Source organism: Danio rerio, chromosome 6 (assembly GCF_052040795.2).
Source record: "Danio rerio strain M-AB ecotype USA chromosome 6, GRCz13ab, whole genome shotgun sequence".
In the NCBI taxonomy this organism is placed as follows: Eukaryota; Metazoa; Chordata; class Actinopteri; order Cypriniformes; family Danionidae; genus Danio; species Danio rerio.
Window position 1 is genome coordinate 41,373,402 of NC_141026.1, and position 20,203 is coordinate 41,393,604.

The 20,203-nt window shown below is 35.0% G+C and overlaps 1 protein-coding gene across 2 annotated transcripts; it reads right to left on the reverse strand.

The window, feature by feature from the left end:
• Window positions 1-820: 820 nt before the first annotated feature.
• os9 (OS9 endoplasmic reticulum lectin) lies at window positions 821-16,724 on the reverse strand. 2 transcript variants are annotated; one of them, NM_001075108.1, is given in 15 exon segments: window positions 821-1,216; window positions 2,370-2,479; window positions 3,338-3,556; window positions 6,613-6,847; window positions 6,942-7,178; window positions 7,824-7,915; window positions 9,124-9,166; window positions 9,257-9,363; window positions 11,397-11,558; window positions 12,587-12,788; window positions 13,435-13,533; window positions 13,727-13,803; window positions 14,024-14,087; window positions 15,995-16,171; window positions 16,545-16,664. In NM_001075108.1, coding segments are annotated over 15 exon segments (2,010 nt in total). In that variant the 5' UTR covers window positions 16,593-16,664; the 3' UTR covers window positions 821-1,078.
• Between the last annotated feature and the right edge of the window lie 3,479 nt (window positions 16,725-20,203).

Genomic DNA, 20,203 nt, shown 5'->3' on the forward strand with positions numbered 1-20,203 from the left:
GACAGTTCACCCAAGAATGAAATGCTGTCATTATTTACTCACACTCTATTTGCTCCAACTCTGTATCAGCTTCGCAATAGGGGCCCATATGTTTTTCGTTACCATCAATTTTCAAAACATCTTCATATACAAGACGCTTGTGTGTAAAGGGTACTCAAATGTTAAAAATCAGTCTAAGGCACTCCAAAAATGTGGAAAAATATTAAAAATCCTTTATTAACATGGCTATTCCTTAAAAACAGTTAGCCTGATGAAGACAGTTATTTTCATGTGTAGCCACAGTTTTAAGGAATAGCCATGTCAATAAATGCTTTTTAAAATTGTTTCCAAATTTTTTGAGCGCCTTGGACTGATTTTTGCTGCTTTATTATGATGAATCCCTCATCCAAAGAGCACAGACACATTATTTAAGCTACCCCTGAGCACTTCTATTTTAATTCTGGTAATTAGATGTTCTTTATTTTTGGCGAAATGTTAATCTATGACTAAACAGCAACCATACATTGAATTATTTGCTTATAGGTCAGAGGCTCTGGGTTTGTTAGGTTGTTTTGCATGACATGCAAGACAAAAAAAAAATTTGATTTAAGGTGAAGGGATTCTGACCATCACCACACTCAATCCCTAAAAACAGCTCTGCATGTATCCATATTTCCCTGCCATTGAAAGGCAATCCAAAAGAACATCACTGTTTGTCCACTGATGAGAAAATGTTGGCATAGAGATTGCCTGCAGACTAACTGATGTTTGTCTGGAGGTGAAAGAGGAGGAAGGAAGGGCTTTGTCACACACTGACATGAAGCACAACACAACTCAAAGGTGAAGTGCATTTGTATATTTGTTCAAAGAAGCGACCACATAATATTCTGACAAGCTACAAACAACTCACAGACGCTCATACAGAAAAAATTCCCGGCAGTGGATTGAAGCCCTCAAAAGTTTTTAAACATGAACTCGAATGGTCTGAGAGGGCAGTTTGGTTGCGACGCACACTGTAAAGTGATTACCAGGCTTATAGTTCAGAGAATGCTGGCTGGCCTTCTTCAAAATAACAGTGCTTGAGAGATGAGGAAAAGGCTCAAAAGTCTGCTTCGTCAGAATCACTGTTTCCTGTGGACTGACTCTCATCCTGCTTTTCTCCCCAGACAAATTTGTAATTGTTTTCCAACTCTTGCTGTCTTTTCTGCTCTTTGTACACCTCCTCTGTTCCTCCTGTCTACAAAGAAAGAGAACACCAATTTATTTAGGCAGAGGCTATTTGCATAAAATAAATATAGTAGCACATATTTGTACACAGTGTAAATAGCATCTGCCTCTATTTAAATACTGCAAGTGCAAGTAGATATTAGTGGCTGTTTATGCTGACTAAATAAAGCAGTATTTTTTTAAGCATTATGCAATTTAGACTCCATGCAAATTACATTTATTATTATTACTACAGTATATGTATATTAATATTAAACTTAATATTATTACATTAAATAATAATAAGATAATTACTATTATAAATTCAATACAAATCTAATTAATAAGGAAAAATATTACTACATTATATTATTACTATTACTACTACACTTATTATTGTTTTTAAATTGATAACAACAAGAAATAAATCAACAAATTTATAACAATAATATAAAAATAAATCAATTAATAAGGAAAAAAAAGTTTATATTATTATTACAACAATATTTATTATTTTTACATAAATAATATACTAATAGCAACAACAACAACAAAATAAAATAATAAACAAATTTACCATAATAATATAAAACAAATTAAATAAACAAAGAAAAATAAACATTATATTATTATTATTATTATTACTTCTACTACAACACTTATTTCTACATTAATAATAATAGTTTATAACAAAATTTATAAAATAAAATGTATAACAACAACAACAACATAAAATAAAATAAATTGATAAAAAATATTATTACAACTACAACATTTATTATTGTTTCTACATACTATTAATAATAATATAAAATAATGAATTTATAATAATAATAATAATATAATAATATAATAATAATAATAATATTTAAAAATCCAATTAATAAGGAAAAATATTATTACATTATATTATTATTACTATAACACTTATTTTTTCAACATTAATAATATACTAATAGCAACAACAAGAAAAAGAAATAATGAACACATTTTTAACAACAACAACAACAACAACAATAATAATAATAATAATATAAAAATAAATTAAATAATAAAGAAAAAAATATTACATCATCATATTATTACATAAAGGGGACCCTTGGGTTTGCTTTAGCCTCAAGGCCCAATAAGATCCTTTTGCATCCTACAGGTGATGGCTTGTTTATCTCTGTTTAAATTCATACCAGAAGGTTGATGAGAAGCTCTCTAAATGATTTCGTATCCTCCTCAGAGAGCCACTGGTCTCCTGCTTCTTCGGCTGTTTTACGGGTTAAAATCTTCACCTCGATCTTTCCTGAAAAACATGTCAGAAATCCTAAATCCTTTTTTTCATTTGCATACATTTATTTAGACAACTGTACTTTCACAAACACAGTCATACTAAATAAAGAAACAATTATTATTTTCATTCCCATACACACAGTTAAAAGAAAGAATGAAAGGAAGCAGTCACAGAAATGATGCATGCAATGAAGAGCTGAAGGAAAGACAAATGAAGTGCAGTCAAGCTCCTAAATCTTCACATTCTGTCAGCATGAACATCAAGTCCAATCCAAAACCAGTTAAACTGGTAGCACAGCCACCCGGGTTCCTACTGACAAAATGATTGTGTGCTAATCCTATGATGTTTTCTTTCAAAGCTATTCTTAAGACCTCTTTTGAAAGCCAGCATCAAGGGAACAAAGTCACCGCACCGGTATTTGAGAAGATCGCTTAAAAAGTATACTTCATCAAAAAACATGGGTATTTAAATCACCAGTTACTTACTGTTGAATATAAAAGAAGATACTCTGAAAAAATGTACAAAACTGGTTGCCACCGAAGCCAGAATATCTTCATTTGTGCTCAACAGAAAGAAAGAAACTCTTGGAACCTTTCAAGGATGAAAAAAATGGAGATATAATATTAATTTTTGGGACAAAGGCCCTTTTAAATTGAAAAGTACCCTGATCTTGAATAACAGAAGAGTCAAAGTGAAGAAAAACAAAAAGATGTCATTAAAAAAACAAGTTACTCATCCCAAATCCCAGATTAAAAAGAATAGTTTAAGGTTTTGAGAATGAAAGATAAAAGTTTTTGCTCCACTCACAAAGACACACACACACAGGGAAATAAGCATACTTTAGATTTGTGTGTGTGTGTTCTGGCCTACCTTCGGCCTTGATGCCGGCTCTCTCTAGCTGCTCTTTGACCACTTCATGAATCTGCTGCCACTGGGGGTCGCCCTCGCCCAGTTCCTGCACCTTCACACCCCCCTCATCATCATCACCATCATCGTTGCCCCCGGTAACCGCTCCTGCAGCCACACCTCCGCCCACCTTATACTTAGTCACCCTGACTTTTACCTGCTCGCCGCCGCCGCTGCTGTCCGCTTGGGTGATGTGAGACAGAGGGAAGGGTAGGGTTACCGCGAGTACATCGCAAAATAAAATCCCCCTGCCCACTTTGTATTACATCAAAAGACAGAGTTGCACAGCAGTATGGCAATGTGTAGAATTAAAAACAGCGGTGACAGTGATTTCATCATGAACATCGTTTATACAGTGGCATCTAAAAAGTATTTTGACTGCTGATCATTGAAAATAAGTAAACAAAAATACACTACTATTGAATAGGTTGAGGTCTATGGAAGCCCATTCCTGCCACTGAATAAAAAAAAAATACTAATAATAAAAAAAAATTATAAAGTCAGAATTCTGAGTTATAAAGTCGCAATTCTGAGTTATAAAGTCGCAATTCTGAGTTATAAAGTCGCAACTCCGAATTATAGTCAGAATTCTGAGTTATAGTCACAATCCTGAGTATTTAAGTCAGAATTGCGAATTATAATTGCGTTTCCTGTTATGCCAACTGACCATAAATGCAGTGTTAAAGATGCATGCACATTAGCTCATAATCAAAACATAAAGCCTATATCCAACTTTTTATTGTTTATTCTGACTTAAAAACTCACAATTCTGACTCAATAACTCTGAATTCTGACTTAACAACTCACAATCCTGACTTAACTCGCTATTCTGACTTTATAACTCGCAATTCTGACTTTATAACTCACCTTTCTGACTTAACTCTGAATTCTGACTTAATAACTCTGAATTCTGACTTAAAAACTCGCAATTCTGACTTAATAACTCAGAATTTTGACTTAACTCAGAATTATTACTTTATATATTTTTTTTCATTGAACTCATTCTTTATTCAGTGGCCAGAACGGGCTTCCATAGAGGTCAGTAGGAATGAATCAAAATACTTTAAAAAATATTACAAAAGATTTTGTTTTAAAGAGGCAGTTAAGTAAAATGAAAATATCTGTCATCATTTACTTTTTCTCAAGTGGTTTAAAAATGTATAATTTTTTTTCTGAAATGCACAAAGGAAGACATTTTGAAGAATGCTGGAAACTGGTAGCCAACTACTAAACATTTTTTGGTAGAACTATGCCTTTAAAGCAGCACAACTATTTTTGAAACTGATAATAATAATAATAATAATTGTTTCTTGAGTAACCAATTTCTCATTTGTCATGTGGCAATTCAATTCAAACTCCAGAAATAAATTATATTTAATTAAATACATACTAAAACAGACTGTTCTGTTTTTTATTGTATTTTAATTAAATAAACAAAGCCTTGATAAGCAAGATATCCTTTCAAAACCCTAAATCAAGCCAATCCCAAACCTTCAAATAGCAGTGTATCATAAAAAATTACAATAAAAAAAATTATTAATACTTGGCTCGTCACTATAATCAATACATAGACTTGACGTCAATAATTTTTGGTGATGCAATATATATGGCTCATACATAAAAACTAGCAACATTTTAGCTGTTTGCCCAACCTCTCGATCTGTATTGAAGGTTTCAGTGTCAGTATAGTTAAAAACACTATAGTATTAACTATAAATTATTTGGTGTCTGACAAATGAAAAGAAATCTGGTAGCAGATATCACAGCCTCTGTTACTTTTTGCATTGCACATTTTGTTAACATTTACTATTATTTAATTGTTTAGGAAACACGTTTTCACATTCCATTCTGATCGCAATGCCTCATTATTAAAATGTCTGTAATTAAATAAAATATTCCTAAAAATAAAATATGATGTTTTCTTTGGAAGAGTGTACTTGCATTGCAATAATATTATACTGTCATTCTGGGATTATATAATGAGTGGCATAAAATGATCTTAAAATTACAATATAGTTTCGCAATATATTTTGCCCTACAGCACCTTGTCATCCTTTCCAGTTGTAAGAGCAACAAATATAAACTTGACTTCTAGTTTATCATTTGGAAAAGTAGCAGAGGATAGATTTTTCTGTTGAACTGCATCTCTATCATCACAAATACTGCAGAAGACCTATTGGAACCTGCATGGACCCAATATTTTCATAGAAATCAGACAAGTTTGGCGAAGGAAAAATCATGGTTTGGGGTTAAATTCAGTATTGGGCGTGCAAGAGATCTGCAAAGTGGATGGCAACATCAACAGCCTGAGGTATCAAGACATTTGTGCTGCCAATTTTATTGAAAACTAGAGGAGAGGGCAAATTCTTCAGCAGGATAGCGCTCCTCATACTTCAGCCTCCACATCAAAGTTCCTGAAAGCAAAGAAGGTCAAGATGCTCCAGGATTGGCCAGCCCAGTCACCAGACATGAACATTGAGCATGTCTGGGGTAAGATGATGAAGGAGGCATTGAAGATGGATCCAAAGAATCTTGATGACCCGGGAGTCCTGCAGGAACGCTTTCTTTACCATTCCAAATGACTTGTGTCAGTGCAGTCCTGCAAGCTCATGGCAGTCATACACTATTTTAATTCTTTTTTCACTGCACCATGACTTTATTCTATACTGTACATTATTTCTGTTAAGTGACAAGACTTTTGTCTAAGCAAAGTCAGACCTTACTGTCCTAATTAAATAATTAAAAATCAAGTCATGATCATATTTTGGTAAAATAAGCGTAATTTAGAGGCCTTTGCCTTTCATATAAGCCACTTCTGATACTAAACAATCAACTAGAAGTCAAGTTGTTATTTGTTGTTCCTAAAACTTGGATAGGCAACACGACTTTTGTCAGATAGTGTAAATCGTACAACAGAAAAGCAGATATCATGACAGGCATAATTAATACTTAATAATTTCTCTTTGAAATCAGTTAGAAAAAATTATTTGCCATTAATTGAAATGGTCTAGCATCAGTTGTTTGTTGATGACTACTTTTTTGAGCCACTGTATAATGCAAAAATACAAGCCATGCACACACAGACATTATACTATATATGTATAGTATAATAAGCTCATAAGCAGATTCTATGAATGCTTGGGGTGCACAGATGAAAGTTAGAGACATTTTAATGAGCCATCCATTCTACCATCTGTTCGCTCATGCACCTGTTTCCCCTCTGAGGTCTCTATATTTACCTGGTGTTTTGGGAACCAGATTTGGGTTGCCAGAAGAAGAGCCTCCCTCTGTTTTATGCGGTGAATGTGTGCTTTTATCCATTTCTGCATTTTGTTCTGTTTCTGCTTGACTCTTATGTTCAGTCTTGTCTTCAAGACGGTCCAGAAGTTTCCCTAGTGTATTTTCTAGAGTTTGCGTAGCCTGAGAACGATCAAACTCACCCTTAAGGCCTTCATTTTCTAACTCCTGCTGAGCCTAGAAGATTAAAACACAATAAGACAATGTTCACTGACAAATATTTAACTGAAGGCATAATACATACAAAGGTGTTAAGAGTATCAACTCGTACTTCCTCTATGATGTTGTCAAACTCTTTCTGCATCTCTTCTTTTATTTCTTCTATCTTGGACGAGGGAACGGATAGATCTTGCATCTCATCCTCAAACTCCTGAAGCAATGTTTCATCTTCATCTACATCCTCAACTTCCACCTCCACCTCTGCTGTTTTCTCCTCTATTTTTTCCTCCTTCTCCTTCCTCTTCTGAGATGCTTGCTGGTTTTCTTTTTCCAGCTCAGCTTTCCTGTTCTGAACATACAAAACAGAAATTAAAGTTTGAACAACACATGTTTTTAATGGGTAGTGACTCTTTACTTGACAGTGTCTTGAAAGGACACCTTGGACGCAAAATCGACTTTTGGAAACTGTTTAGACAGAACTGTGTGTAGGTACAGAAATAGTGTGTCCACAGTCATATTACAAAACAGGATACAAATCCCAGTGATTTTGAGGAGCAGGAGTGCGGTTTTCCCTGCCCACCGTATTGACTGACAGGAGCATATTAACATGTCTTTGTAGTTATGTGGATCTACACATGTCCACAGAATAGGATTTGCAAAGAAACTGGGATTAAAAGATACATTCAGCTCTCTGTGATCAGTTGTATCTCAAGAATGAGTTTAACAAGTTTTAATTTTTTTTAAAACAGAGCATGTTTAAAACAGAGCATGTTTAAAACAGAACATGTTGGGTATTTTGAGCTGAAACTTTACAGACATATTCTGGAGACACCAATGACTTCTTACATCTTGTAAAAGGGGTAAAATGGGAGCCCTTTTAAAATAGGTTGTAGCTGAAAATTTTTAAAAACATCATGCAATGGCAACTGGCAAGATTTGGAAATGGCTAGAGGAAAATTTGGCTGATAAGTTAGACTTTGTTAAAAATACAAACCTTTTCGTTGCTCTCTCTGAGGTGTTGTACAAACTTCATGAGGTCTGCGGGGTCTGTGATGATTTTAAAGTTAAACTTTTCCTCTCCAAATACTGAACAGAAAAAGGAAATGAGGACAAAGAAAGTGATTTAAGGACACAACATCTAGTCTTTTTAGACAGTTCACTTATGAGATCACTGATTTGGACTTTTATATTAAATATAATATGCGAGATATTTAGGGCCTAAACACTCACCAAGCCAAATGAGAGAAAAATTATATCATTTTACTGCTTAAACATTATGAAATACTTTACAAACAATACTATTATTTCTTTATTATTGATTTAATGTTTATACTTAGATTTAATACAAAACAAATAATTAAACAAATAAATTAAAAAGTAATTAGATATGTTTTTTGATTAAATCATGCATAAAGTAAAGCAAAATATCTACAATAATAGTTGCCAAAATAGCAAAATCATTTAGCCCCTGAATAAATTTGTCATAAAAACTCTCTGGATTTAGTATGGGATTAATTATGTATATGGCAATGCTGATGTTTTTGGTCCTGGCAGTAAAGATCTGCTACACTGCTGCTGCTTTGATAATTATGGCAGAGCAAGTACTGAGACCTGCTACAGCCAGCATATGCACATACATGTCGTCTGAGAAAATAACATGCGGCTGCTGCAAACATATTATGCATAAAAACTCCATAGCACAGGGGTGTCAAACTCGATTCCTGGAGGGCCGAAGCCCTGCACAGTTTAGTTCCAACCCTGCTCCAACACACTTACCTGCAGGTTTCAAACAAGCCTGAAGGACTCAATTAGTTTGATCAGGTGTGTTTAATTAGGGTTGGAACTAAATTGTGCAGAGCTGCGGCCCTTTTGGAACTGAGTTTGACACCTGTGCCATAGCAGATCCAAACACAGGTGGAGCTGGGGTGGAAGAGGGTCTCCAAAAACATGCAGCAGCTTGACAGCGTAAAATGACGCAGAGCATTTCAACTCATGACGCAGGGGCAGATTAGGTAACCAATCAGCCTGCTTGCGCATAGTTTCATGGCAGAAATTTTACAAATTGTTAAAAATAAAGTTTTGATTGTACAGCACAGCTTTACTTGTTACATAACATCTATAAATTTATCACCCTTAAATCAAGACCAATTTTAGCTTCATAGATACTGTAATTCTGGTTGTGTATGGTACTCATTAATAAACTAAATAAAACTGATGCTACATTTTTGATTCAAGAAAAAAAAACTTCTTATGCAACATAGTTACTTTATGTTTAATTAAAATAATTGTCTTACAATCATTTTCATGTAATTGGTTGTCCTGTGGCTCCTGAGGGGTCTGTAAGAGAGTTGTAAAATGAAGTAAATGACCAAATCTCACTATGAAGATGTCTGGTTCACATTATGTTCATTTCCAGACAGTTTGTACCTCTGTGTCAGGTGTGCTTGGCTTTGTGTGTGCTGGTTTGGTAACTCCTTCCCAGAAGTCTTTGTCCTCTGGCTCTTCACTCGTCGACTTCTCAGCAACTTCACCCTCTGTTATATCACACATACACAGATATTTGTTTGAAGGCTGCATGGAAGCTGCTAAAGAGACAGCTTAAAGAAGAGAACAAGAATGTAAAAGCAAGACTGAAATAATAAACAAAAAAGCTACAAACTATACATGCACAAGACGACACACCTGAATGTTTTATAAAAAGATGTGAAAATAAATACTGTAATACAATGTCAGAGATTGCCATTTTAATTCATTTTGTAGTTAGTAGGTCAAAAACTAATATGATAAACATATACATTGGTGACCCAAAGAGGTTTTGCAGCCACATGCGTCAATCATATTTTAATATTCTTAGACTTTGTCGAGAAACAGGAAAAACATGTTAACATGCACCCCAATTTAGCAATTTTGGTTGTTCAGAAAGTGTTTTTTTTTTCCAGTCTAATGAAAAGAAAACATGCAAAATAGACTTCAAAGTGCTTCTTTTGCCGCATTGTATAAAGATTTTAACTATAATATGTATTTTTAAGGCTTTTCACAGAGGAATATTTTTACTGTCTGTTCACAGTAATTTCTGATGACAAGACGGACTAAAATCCCCTTGGTAAAATTCTATTGCTCTCTGGGTCTCTGCAGGCTAAAACTTTATGACCATTAAGACTGAAATTTTATACTTTTTTTCTAATGGCCCAGTTACTTCTGTAAATAGTTTTTCCATTAACAAAAGGTCATGTAAATGGATGTGTTGCTTTCGTTTTTCCCCCTGATTAAGTAATTTAATTAGGCGAATTTGCTGTAAAAACGTCTAACTGTCATTGTGAATTGCATCTCTTTGCAATAAAAATGTTTTAAGATGGAGTAATGGTAATTGAACTGATTGGGGAGATTTAACTGTTTTAAAATGATTTAAGACCAACAGCACAATATTTTAGTGAATTTAAGACTTCATAAAGCCTAAAACGTTGTTTTTGAATTTTAAGACATTTTCTGTCTGTTCACAGTAATATTTGATGAAGAAAATCATAAAAATCTGTAAAATTGGTAAAAATCTATTGTCAGGGTTTTTGCAGACTTCCAAGACAAATGTAAGACTTTAAGACCATTGAGATTGAAGTTTTATACTTCTACAGGGCTAAACACTATAAGGATTTTTTCTAATGGCCCAGTTACTTTTGTAAATAGATTTTCTATTAATAAAAGATCATGTAAATGAATGTGCTGCTTTAGTTTTCTTTCCCTGATTAGGGAGTTAAAATTGGACAGTAAAAAGGCCTAAAATTTTGTTTTTGCCCATTGACTCCCTGTGCTCTAATCTAAAAAAAACAATGCGATTTTTTTCTGTCTGTTTGCAGCAATATCTAATGACAAAAACATACCCAAATCTCACTTGACAAAAAGATATATTACTCTAATGTGTCTGTCTGTTCAAAACAATATCTGATGGAAAGACATATCCAAAATCCCCTTGGTAAAAATCTATTAATCTAATGTAAAAATAAAATAGAGAGAGAAGAAGAAGAAGAAGAATTCTGAAGCTGATTTCCTTCAATGTTCTAATTTTTGTGTTAGAAATCTATGCAAAACAGTGCATATTTGTTTAAATTATGCCTTATTTGCTTGTTTAATCATATATAAACAATCAAATAACTAAAAAAAGTGTGGTGATGCCAATATTTTTTACACTATTTATTAGCAGCGTCTCCTTAAAAACTGGTCATGAAAACAAAACATATAACCACGGGCGCTGCTAGGGGGAAAAGTTAGGACCATTCCAAGGACCCACGCCGTTTTGGGGGCCCTAGAGTTACTATTAGTAACCATGTACAAAGTTGTACAATTCTACAAAGTTGTCATAGGGCCTGTACTGAACAGCAGCGCCCCTGTATATATCACTTCTCACCAACTCAGTTTTATATTTCCTTTACACAGCACCACCCAGTGCATTGAACTATAACTGCAGGATTGAGGTTGAAAAACTCAAGACTGATTTTGAGGGTGTTGTAGATGGCCTTAAAACTAACCCAGTCATACAAGTATAAAGAAATCAAATCACAGTCTGAATGCTGACCTTTTTTTTGGGCCTTGGAAACTGGAGGCTCATCAGAGCTAACTGCAGGTTCCTCATCTGTTCTGTCATCCAGCACACCTTTGTTCTTGTCATCCTTGGACAGAATTTCATCCAGGTTTCTGAGCTCCTCTGAGATCTGCTCCACTTTACGTTTGGTGTCAGCTGAGACAGAGAGAGAGGCAACGACAGATGTCTAGGTGCTAAAAATAATGAATCAATTGGAGAACAGAGTACAATTAAATGTAGGCTGATTGCATCTCCGGAGATCTAATCTAATAGGACAGAACTTGGCAGCGAGGGCATTTTTATGAATAGTGTAATGAGTGATAAGGAAAGAAATTGTGAATAAAAATATCTGATTATGATTCTGAAGGTTTCTATGCAAGTAAGTATACAGCACTGTATGTGTAAAAGGTGAAAGCAACAACTGTTGAATAATGAACGGAGTCACAATAGACTGGGCTTAATGCGCTGCCATAGCAATCCATATCCTGTTATTGTAATAGTAGTGTAATTAACATTTGACAGCATATAGGTCATCTCTCCTGGGTGAGCAGGGTTATAGCTAGTTAAAACCACTAGCACAAAATTAATGCTGTTACTTGATGAAATAACATCAACTCAAACAATATAATACATTTTTTTTCTGGTAAATTTCCTAAGATATATTTTACTTTTTGTTTTGTATAAATTAAAATAAATAAAATCAAAATTACAAAAAATACAGAGACAATTAATAAACACAATCAAGGCGGAAGAAAAACCATACAACAAAAATATAAAATATATAAATAATATCTTTAATTTCGATCAGTTTGATTTTACCTGTTAAAAAGTAATTAAACAGTATACAAATACAAAAACATGATTAATTATTTTAATTGATATATTATTGATATAATAAAAAAATAATACAATTTTTAAATTTATTAACTGATTTTTAAATGCATTAACTCATCTTTTAAACACAAAATATATCCTCCTCAACATCTCACAGTCATGCAGTAAAGTGAAGGATTCTTTGGAGACTCTTGACAACCATATAAACAGCAAATTAAGTGTAGCTAATTAATGTCATGTTAACAGAATCACAGCAAAATCATTTGTAACATTGGATATTTTCACCAATCGATCCCTAAATTACAGTGCCTTGATGTAAAGTAAAAAAAATCATCACCTCTCATACTTACAGACTTGAGCCTTGACGTAGTCCATGTACTGCTGGGCACTGAGAGCAGGTTGGCACACAATGCCTTGTGGTTTGGCAGTGGACGGTGGGCGCAGAAGGGGATGCTGGCACGTGCGAGAGGTGTGGACTGTCAAGACGTAGCGGCAAGACTGGGGTTCATCCACCCGTGAAATGAAGTCAGTAGAGCCTTCCTCACACACAAACTGTTAAAAACACAATATACATATATAGATTATCATTGCCATTAGATTAAAATACAATTCTATGTTGCTGATGTAAACTACTGGGGTCCGTTCTTTGTACCTCGCTTAAACAAAGATAATCTGACAGATCCTGGATCTTTTAATCATGATAACTGGTCTCTGGCTGATTTGGTTCTTCAAACAAGTTTGTGAATCAGATCTGAGATTATTGCATGTGCTTGTTGTAAAGGACAGATCTATCTAGCCTCAATTTGATCTACCTAGGATTGATCCATTTAAGGATCTATCTAACCTTAAATTGTGTGTGTGTATGTATGTATGTATGTATGTATGTATGTATATATGTATGTATATATATGTATATATATATATATATATATATATATATATATATATATATATATATATATATATATATATATATATATATATATATATATGCATTACTTGAGGTCTAATGAGCTCAACATCTGTATAGTGAAGGTATTCTACAGTGTGTGTGCATACAGCAGCAGAATTAAGAAGACTAGTCACAACAGTTAACTAGTGTCCTTATTGTTTATTGTTAGCCATTAGACTGACTTCAATAATACTCTTTCTTCATTATTTTTCTCTATAGTCTGGAATATGGCACTTAGTATCTTACTCTGACTTCCGTCTCTCTGGGACTGCCGTTTAAGTCACATTTTGAGCCATTGACATATGACTGACTGTGATACCTCTTCAGCTTATGCTGCTTAGATGCCTGAAAAAAAAAGATCAACAAGATTTTAATTTTGTAACTACAAAATATATAGAAGATAACTACAGACTTGTTAACATAAAAGTGGTTAATAAAAAATATTTACTGCTAGTATCAGAATTCCTAATTTGAATTGACAACATTTACAGACATTTTATTAGGACAAGCAAATCAAGATTAACAAACCTGACCTTACCTTTGCAGTTTCATTCGTCCAGTCAAACTCTGTATCATAATATCCCAAAAACAGTACATCTCCCTTGATCTCCGAATCTGCGATCACATATAGGGAACACATTTCAAACATCTTGAAATATTTAATAGTATATATTTATAGGCAGTGCATTTTCCTGAAAGGCTTCTGTCCTAAATTCTCTAAATTCCTTTCCATCTACTAATAAAAAACATGTTTATACAGGCAGTGCATATATATTTTTTAGACCATGTAAAACTCAATTTATCCAAGACACATTAGATAAAAGATTTAACCTGCCTTCTAAGTGGTATTGTCTGATGTGCTGGCCGTAGCAGAACTCATAGGTCCACCAGTCTTTGGTCTGCAAACAAAACATGAACAAGCTTCAGATCACAGCGACATGTAGTTTATCATTTTAACATGACCTAAAATGACTATAAATGTACATCATTTATTACGTCTTAATTTACACATACTCTACATAGCCACTCCAAATGTGCTTTTTTTTCAAAACAACATTTTTGATTGAGAGAATATGATCAGAGAGAACAGTTTTTACTTTATTACTACAAACTTTTACACAAAACAGAAAATTCTGTCATCAATTACCCACTCTTCACTTGTTCCAATCATGTTTGACTTTCTTCTGATAAACACAAAATAAGATATTTAGAAAAAAGCTGGAACCATTCATTTCCATAGTATTTGGTTTTCTTACCATGAAAGTCAGATGTTGCTGGTTGCAAACTTTCTTAACAATGTTTTTATTTTGTTTGAAACCACACGAGGGTGAGTAAATTTTTATTTTTGAGACTCTTTAAGTACCTGCACTTTATTGGGGTATTTTATTATGGGAATCTTTTGCTTAACTGCAAAGCATAATATTTGACTTTTTACACCCTTATATTTGTTAAAAAATGTGTTATATTTATTTATATTCAATTTGCAAATCGCACTGAACCATTTATTTTTAACTGAAGTGGACAATTCTCAAGTCTGAATGGAAGATGCTTTAAGACTGACTCAACTGTAAATTAAAATATAATTTATTCTAGTTAATGGAGTTTACTTTAAACACGCACTTCAGTTTTTGTCAGCTTCTGCTTTGAATTCTTGAGCTTTGGCTGTCAATATGTTAATTTTTTTCAGAAGTTTTATAAAACTATATCTCATGATTATACAATAGTTATCGTTGTTGGCGTAAATGGGAATTTAGACCATTTTTGTATAGTTGTTTTAATATGCAGGAATATATGCTGTATTTTATTATTGGCTGCACACTTGCATTATGATTATCAAATAATTTTTATAGAACATTATACTATAATGGCCGAGAGAGCTTAACATGGTGCAATTTTAAGAAAGCACATGCAATTACAAAAAATGGTAATTAATTAGGAACAGATGTTCATCCGTTTGACAGCACATGTGACGCAAATCCTCACAACGGAAACACATTTTTAAAAAAACATTGCATTCTCACAACACAAACAAATTAATAAAATGTGCTGCATTTTCTTACAACGCATTCAAATAGCCTCGTAACACAACGGAAATGTTTCAAGGGGATCTAAATCATGAGAGACCTGGATATTTAGGTTTTGGCTATTTAGGATAATAACTACTAAAGACAAGGGAATCAGGATGTTCCAATAAACAAACCAAGAGAACTCACCTTTCAACAATCACCTACAATTTCAATGAGCAATAGGCATGGCACAGAAGCGCCTGTCACATTCATGGGTCCACCTGAAACATTTCCATTGTGTTCTGATGTATTGCGTTGAGAGAGAATGCAGCAGGTTTTCGTAAATCGTTTGTGTTTTGTGAAAATGAAGCACATTTTTAATGTGTTTGCGTTGTGGGGATTTGCACCATGTGTGCTGTCAAATAGATGAAGATATTTTTCTTAATTTACTGGCGGTTTTTTGTAATTCCTTTTGTTTTCTTAAACTGCAGCACATCAAGCTCTCTCTGCCACCGTAATATACATTAAAAGAATATTAGTAATCAAAAAAAATGTTTCTTGTAAAATAAACATTCAGCAGCCAGTACTTAGTAATAATATGTTCATTTTAAGACTAAACTACATCAAAAGCACTTTCAAACTTTTATTGGAGTCATATTTTATTATTATTTTTAATTTGTGTGCTTCATCCACCACTCCAGACTACACAACTTCTAATATCTATCTAGATCTGTGCCTGTGGATGAGTATATTCAGAGCTTGTGTATATTTAGTGTGCGAGTGACTGTGACAGAAACTACCTTAATCAGACATGCTGCCGTCTGCATGGGCTTGAGGAGCTCAGGGACCCCGGGGCCGCTGTAACCCTGCACATCAGGCTCTGACACCGGGTCCTGATGGAAACGCACTGCCTGAGCTGGTAAACGACACTCATACAGCTGCTTGTATTTGTTAGAGACCAACATTACATCTTCCATCTGAAAACAGGAATAGAAAGTCAAAATTAGAAAAGCAGAACTAGGGAGAGGTGCAACAGTTTACAACACAATCAAAAATGTAACTTCACCATGCTCATTTTCAACATATATATTAAAGTCATATTGTATTTACAATCAGGCACAATCTGTAGCATACCTGTGGAGGCACAGTCCAACTAACGTTATGCTAATAACCTGTCACAGCTAATTTACCATTCTTTAATTTAGCTATTGTTTTACTATCCTATATTCGACTATTAGACACCGAAACACGTAGTTGTTAATGGCAAATGTGCCATGCTGTGCTTAAAGCTAACAGCTGTTTGTTTGTATCAAACAAACATCCCCAGCTAGCTGCATCCCACAATCCTACCTGTCCCATGATAACAGGATCGGGGAGAATCTGTATGCCATATTTCATTTCGTTTAATTCTTCTAGATTCAAAAAGGCAAAGACAGACAGGAGACATGTTAAGAAAAACACATATAATCCTCTTAACCACTTAATCAAGGAGGAAGCCATAGTTCTCTCATATCGCAAACAAGCGTTGTCAAATGATTTGTTATTTGGTGCATGGCAGAGCGCTCTAGGGAACGTGGATTGGACAACGTTGTTAAAAGCGGACACCTTATTGGATGTTCAAAACGTCAGTCATGTTCAAAACGTGCGCTTATTGGAAAGCGTGTTGTAATTACCACCCATCATCCACGAAAATGAGTTCTATTGGACCCGCTGAGAACATGATAAGCAATGTAGTGTTACGTTTTAGACTCACGGGGCCGCTGTGGAACACATGAGAACCGCAGCCTGTCAAAATGATGAGAACACACACTGAAGTTTGAGATGGTGCTTTTGTCAAAATCTAACAAGTGAGAAATACACTCTGTAAGTGAGAAATATAAAGATAAAGTAAAATGTAATGTAGATTTTAGCAATAAGCAAACCACATATTAAGATGACATCCTTGACTTAAATATGATTAATTAGTTAATTATGATAAAGTTATTACACTAACATTCATTCATTTTCTTGTCGGTTTATCCCTTTATTAATCTGGGGTCGCCACAGTGAAATGAACCACCATCTTATCCAGCAAGTTTTTACGCAGCGGATGCCCTTCCAGCCACAACCCATCTCTGGGAAACATCCACACAGACATTTACCCACACACTCATACACTACAGACAATTTAGCCTACCCAATTCACCTGTACCACATGTCTTTGGACTGTGGGGGAAACCAGAGCACCCGGAGGAAACCAACAAGAAGGCAGGGAGAACGTGCAAACTCCACACAGACACGCCAACTGACCCGAGGTTCAAACCAGCGACCCAGCGACCTTCTTGCTTTAAGGCGACAGCACTACCTACTGCGCCACTGCCTCGCTTATATAGCGCTTTTTTTGGACACTCAAATCGCTTTACACATTTTTGGGTGAATCTCCTCATCAACCACCAGTGTGCAGCATCCAGATACCATTGACGCGACGGCAGCCATATTGCTCCAGTCCAAACCGCACACCAAACATCAGCTGATTGGTGGAAAGGAGACAGAATGATGAAGCCAATTATGATGGGGAGGAGGCCATGATGGACTAAAGCCAGTGGGGAGTTTTGGCCAGGATACCTGGTTTTAACCCCTACACTTTTTTGAAGGACATCCTGGGATTTTTAATGACCACAGAGAGTCAGGATCTCGTTTTAACGTCTCATCCGAAAGATGGCATGTTTAGGTTATTCATTAGCAGTTGAAGTTGAAGTTGTCCAGATGCAAAACATTTTTCTCATCCTCCTTTGTTTATGTTGAGATATTTCACTTTAGGCTAAAGACCATAAAAAGATGTAGCCTATCCTTTGCCATAAACGTTATATTACTGAATCTACACAAAATTCAGATGGTATTAAGAAGATATTGCATCTGAACTCTTCAGTTTTTTTCAAAGTGAATAATGAAACGGAATAATTGAAACATACAGAGATAAAGTCTAGGTGCAGTTTTTTTTTCTTTTTTTTACTGCTGGCAGTACATTACATTTTACAGCAGGGAGCACTTATGAAAATAATATTTTTTTTCGCTATGTAAAGAAATCTAAGTTAAATAAGTTACATATACTATACAGCCCACAATTGGGGCAAAATTTTAAAATGTTAAACTTTATTTGAAAAAAACAAAGGTTTTTTTGTGAATACATCGTCAGTGAATTAAAGACGTTAGAATCATGGCAAGAAAATTTAACAACTAAATGAAAGTGAGGCATTGAGAATAACCAAAGGAAACCTCACAGAACAGTGTCAATTGTGTCAATCAGTGTCATTTTTAAACCTGATCATGACTTTTTCCTTCGGCTTCGGTCCCTTTATTCATCAGGGGTCGCCATAGGAGTATGAACTGCTAACTTATATGTTTTACACAGCGGATGCCCTTCCAACTGCAACCCAGTACTGGAAAACATCCATACTCACTCATTTACAGGCATATAATACGGCCAATTTAGTTTATTCAATTCACCTATGGAGCATGTCTTTGGACTGTGCGGGACACCGGAGCACCAGGAGGAAACACATGTGAACACGGGGAGAACATGCGAACGCCACACAGAAATGCCAACTGATCCAGCCGGGGCTTAAACCGGTGACCTTCTTGCTGTAAGGCGACAGTGCTAACCACTGCACAATCATGTCATTGGCTATGACTTAAAAATAATAACAAATATTTTTCTCTGATTTATGTTAAATTATTTTTTTCATGTTTGCTCAAGTGTGGGTGTGTGTGAACTTCAGAAACTGAATGTGTATCTGCATATTTTGTCCACTGTAGACAGCATCATTGATTACAATGATTTGCTTTTGACATTATGCCCTCGCATCTGGTGTGCTGATTCTCAGTAAGCTGGGCCTTTTGTATAATAATATAAAGCCGATCTATCAGGATTTTCTAGTGGAATAGATTGAGAATTTTATTTAGAGATCTGTTTCCAATAGTGACACCACACTTTTACATGGGATACACCAGATGCCCCTACAAAGGAAATTGAACAAAGGATACTTCAACAGAAGAACGCATGGACTAGCATTAACTTGACATTAACTTGACATCAGTAATAGAAGGAGGAAGAACAGGAGTGGCATCTAAAACAATATCAAGGATGCAAGAGTAGCTAGTGAAGTTGAGGAGGGCAGCCAGCCTGTGCAGGACTGGAGAAATCAACCAGGAAGAGTTCTGTTTTGAAGAAATAGGAATCTCAAAAAAAAAAAAAAAAAAAAAATAGCACAGCTGGACTGCTGAAGGACATCAGGAAGCAACATCTAAAAGAAGCCTGACTGGAAATGGAAGTAAAGGTAATGTAGGTGAAAGTGACAGACCAAGTTGCTTCAGTGGACCTGGCAGAGCAGGCCAAATTGGCAGAGCAAGCAGAGCAATGACCTTAGCATGAGTCGACTGAGTCTTGAATGCTTGAACAGAGCTAGCAGAGTTGAGAGACTTGAATAGGGCAATCAGTGTAAGACATGGGTGGCTTGAGCTGACTGATGGGTTTTGTCAGGGTTTTAGAAGAATGTGGTGAGCCCCCAAATGCAGAGATCTTGATCAGGCAAGTCAGATAAAGACAAGTCAGATAAAGATCTGAAGATCTGTCTTACTTTTTGTTTAAAGCAGAATTCATAATTCTTTATTTGACTGGGTAGACCGTGCTTTCAATCTGAGTTGGCCAGTGCCACCACTGTCACATAAGGTTTTGTAAACAATTAAATTATTTTCAAATTAACATATTTGTTAAGGCTTATTGATTGGATCAATTAAGTTTGTTCATTTAAAGTGCAGACTGTCAATGCCATGTACTTTTTTGATAGATCCCTGCAGGACTGTCACTGAACTTCTCTCCAGGCTGATTCCCTGCGTATACTTTCAGTTCAGGACAAACAGCATCCCTGCAGCTACAAAAAAAGTGGTTTAGAAATTGATCTTTTTATGGCATGTGTCACATGACCAGATCATTCCATCCCAAAAATCATTCCTTTGCTTAATGATGTGTG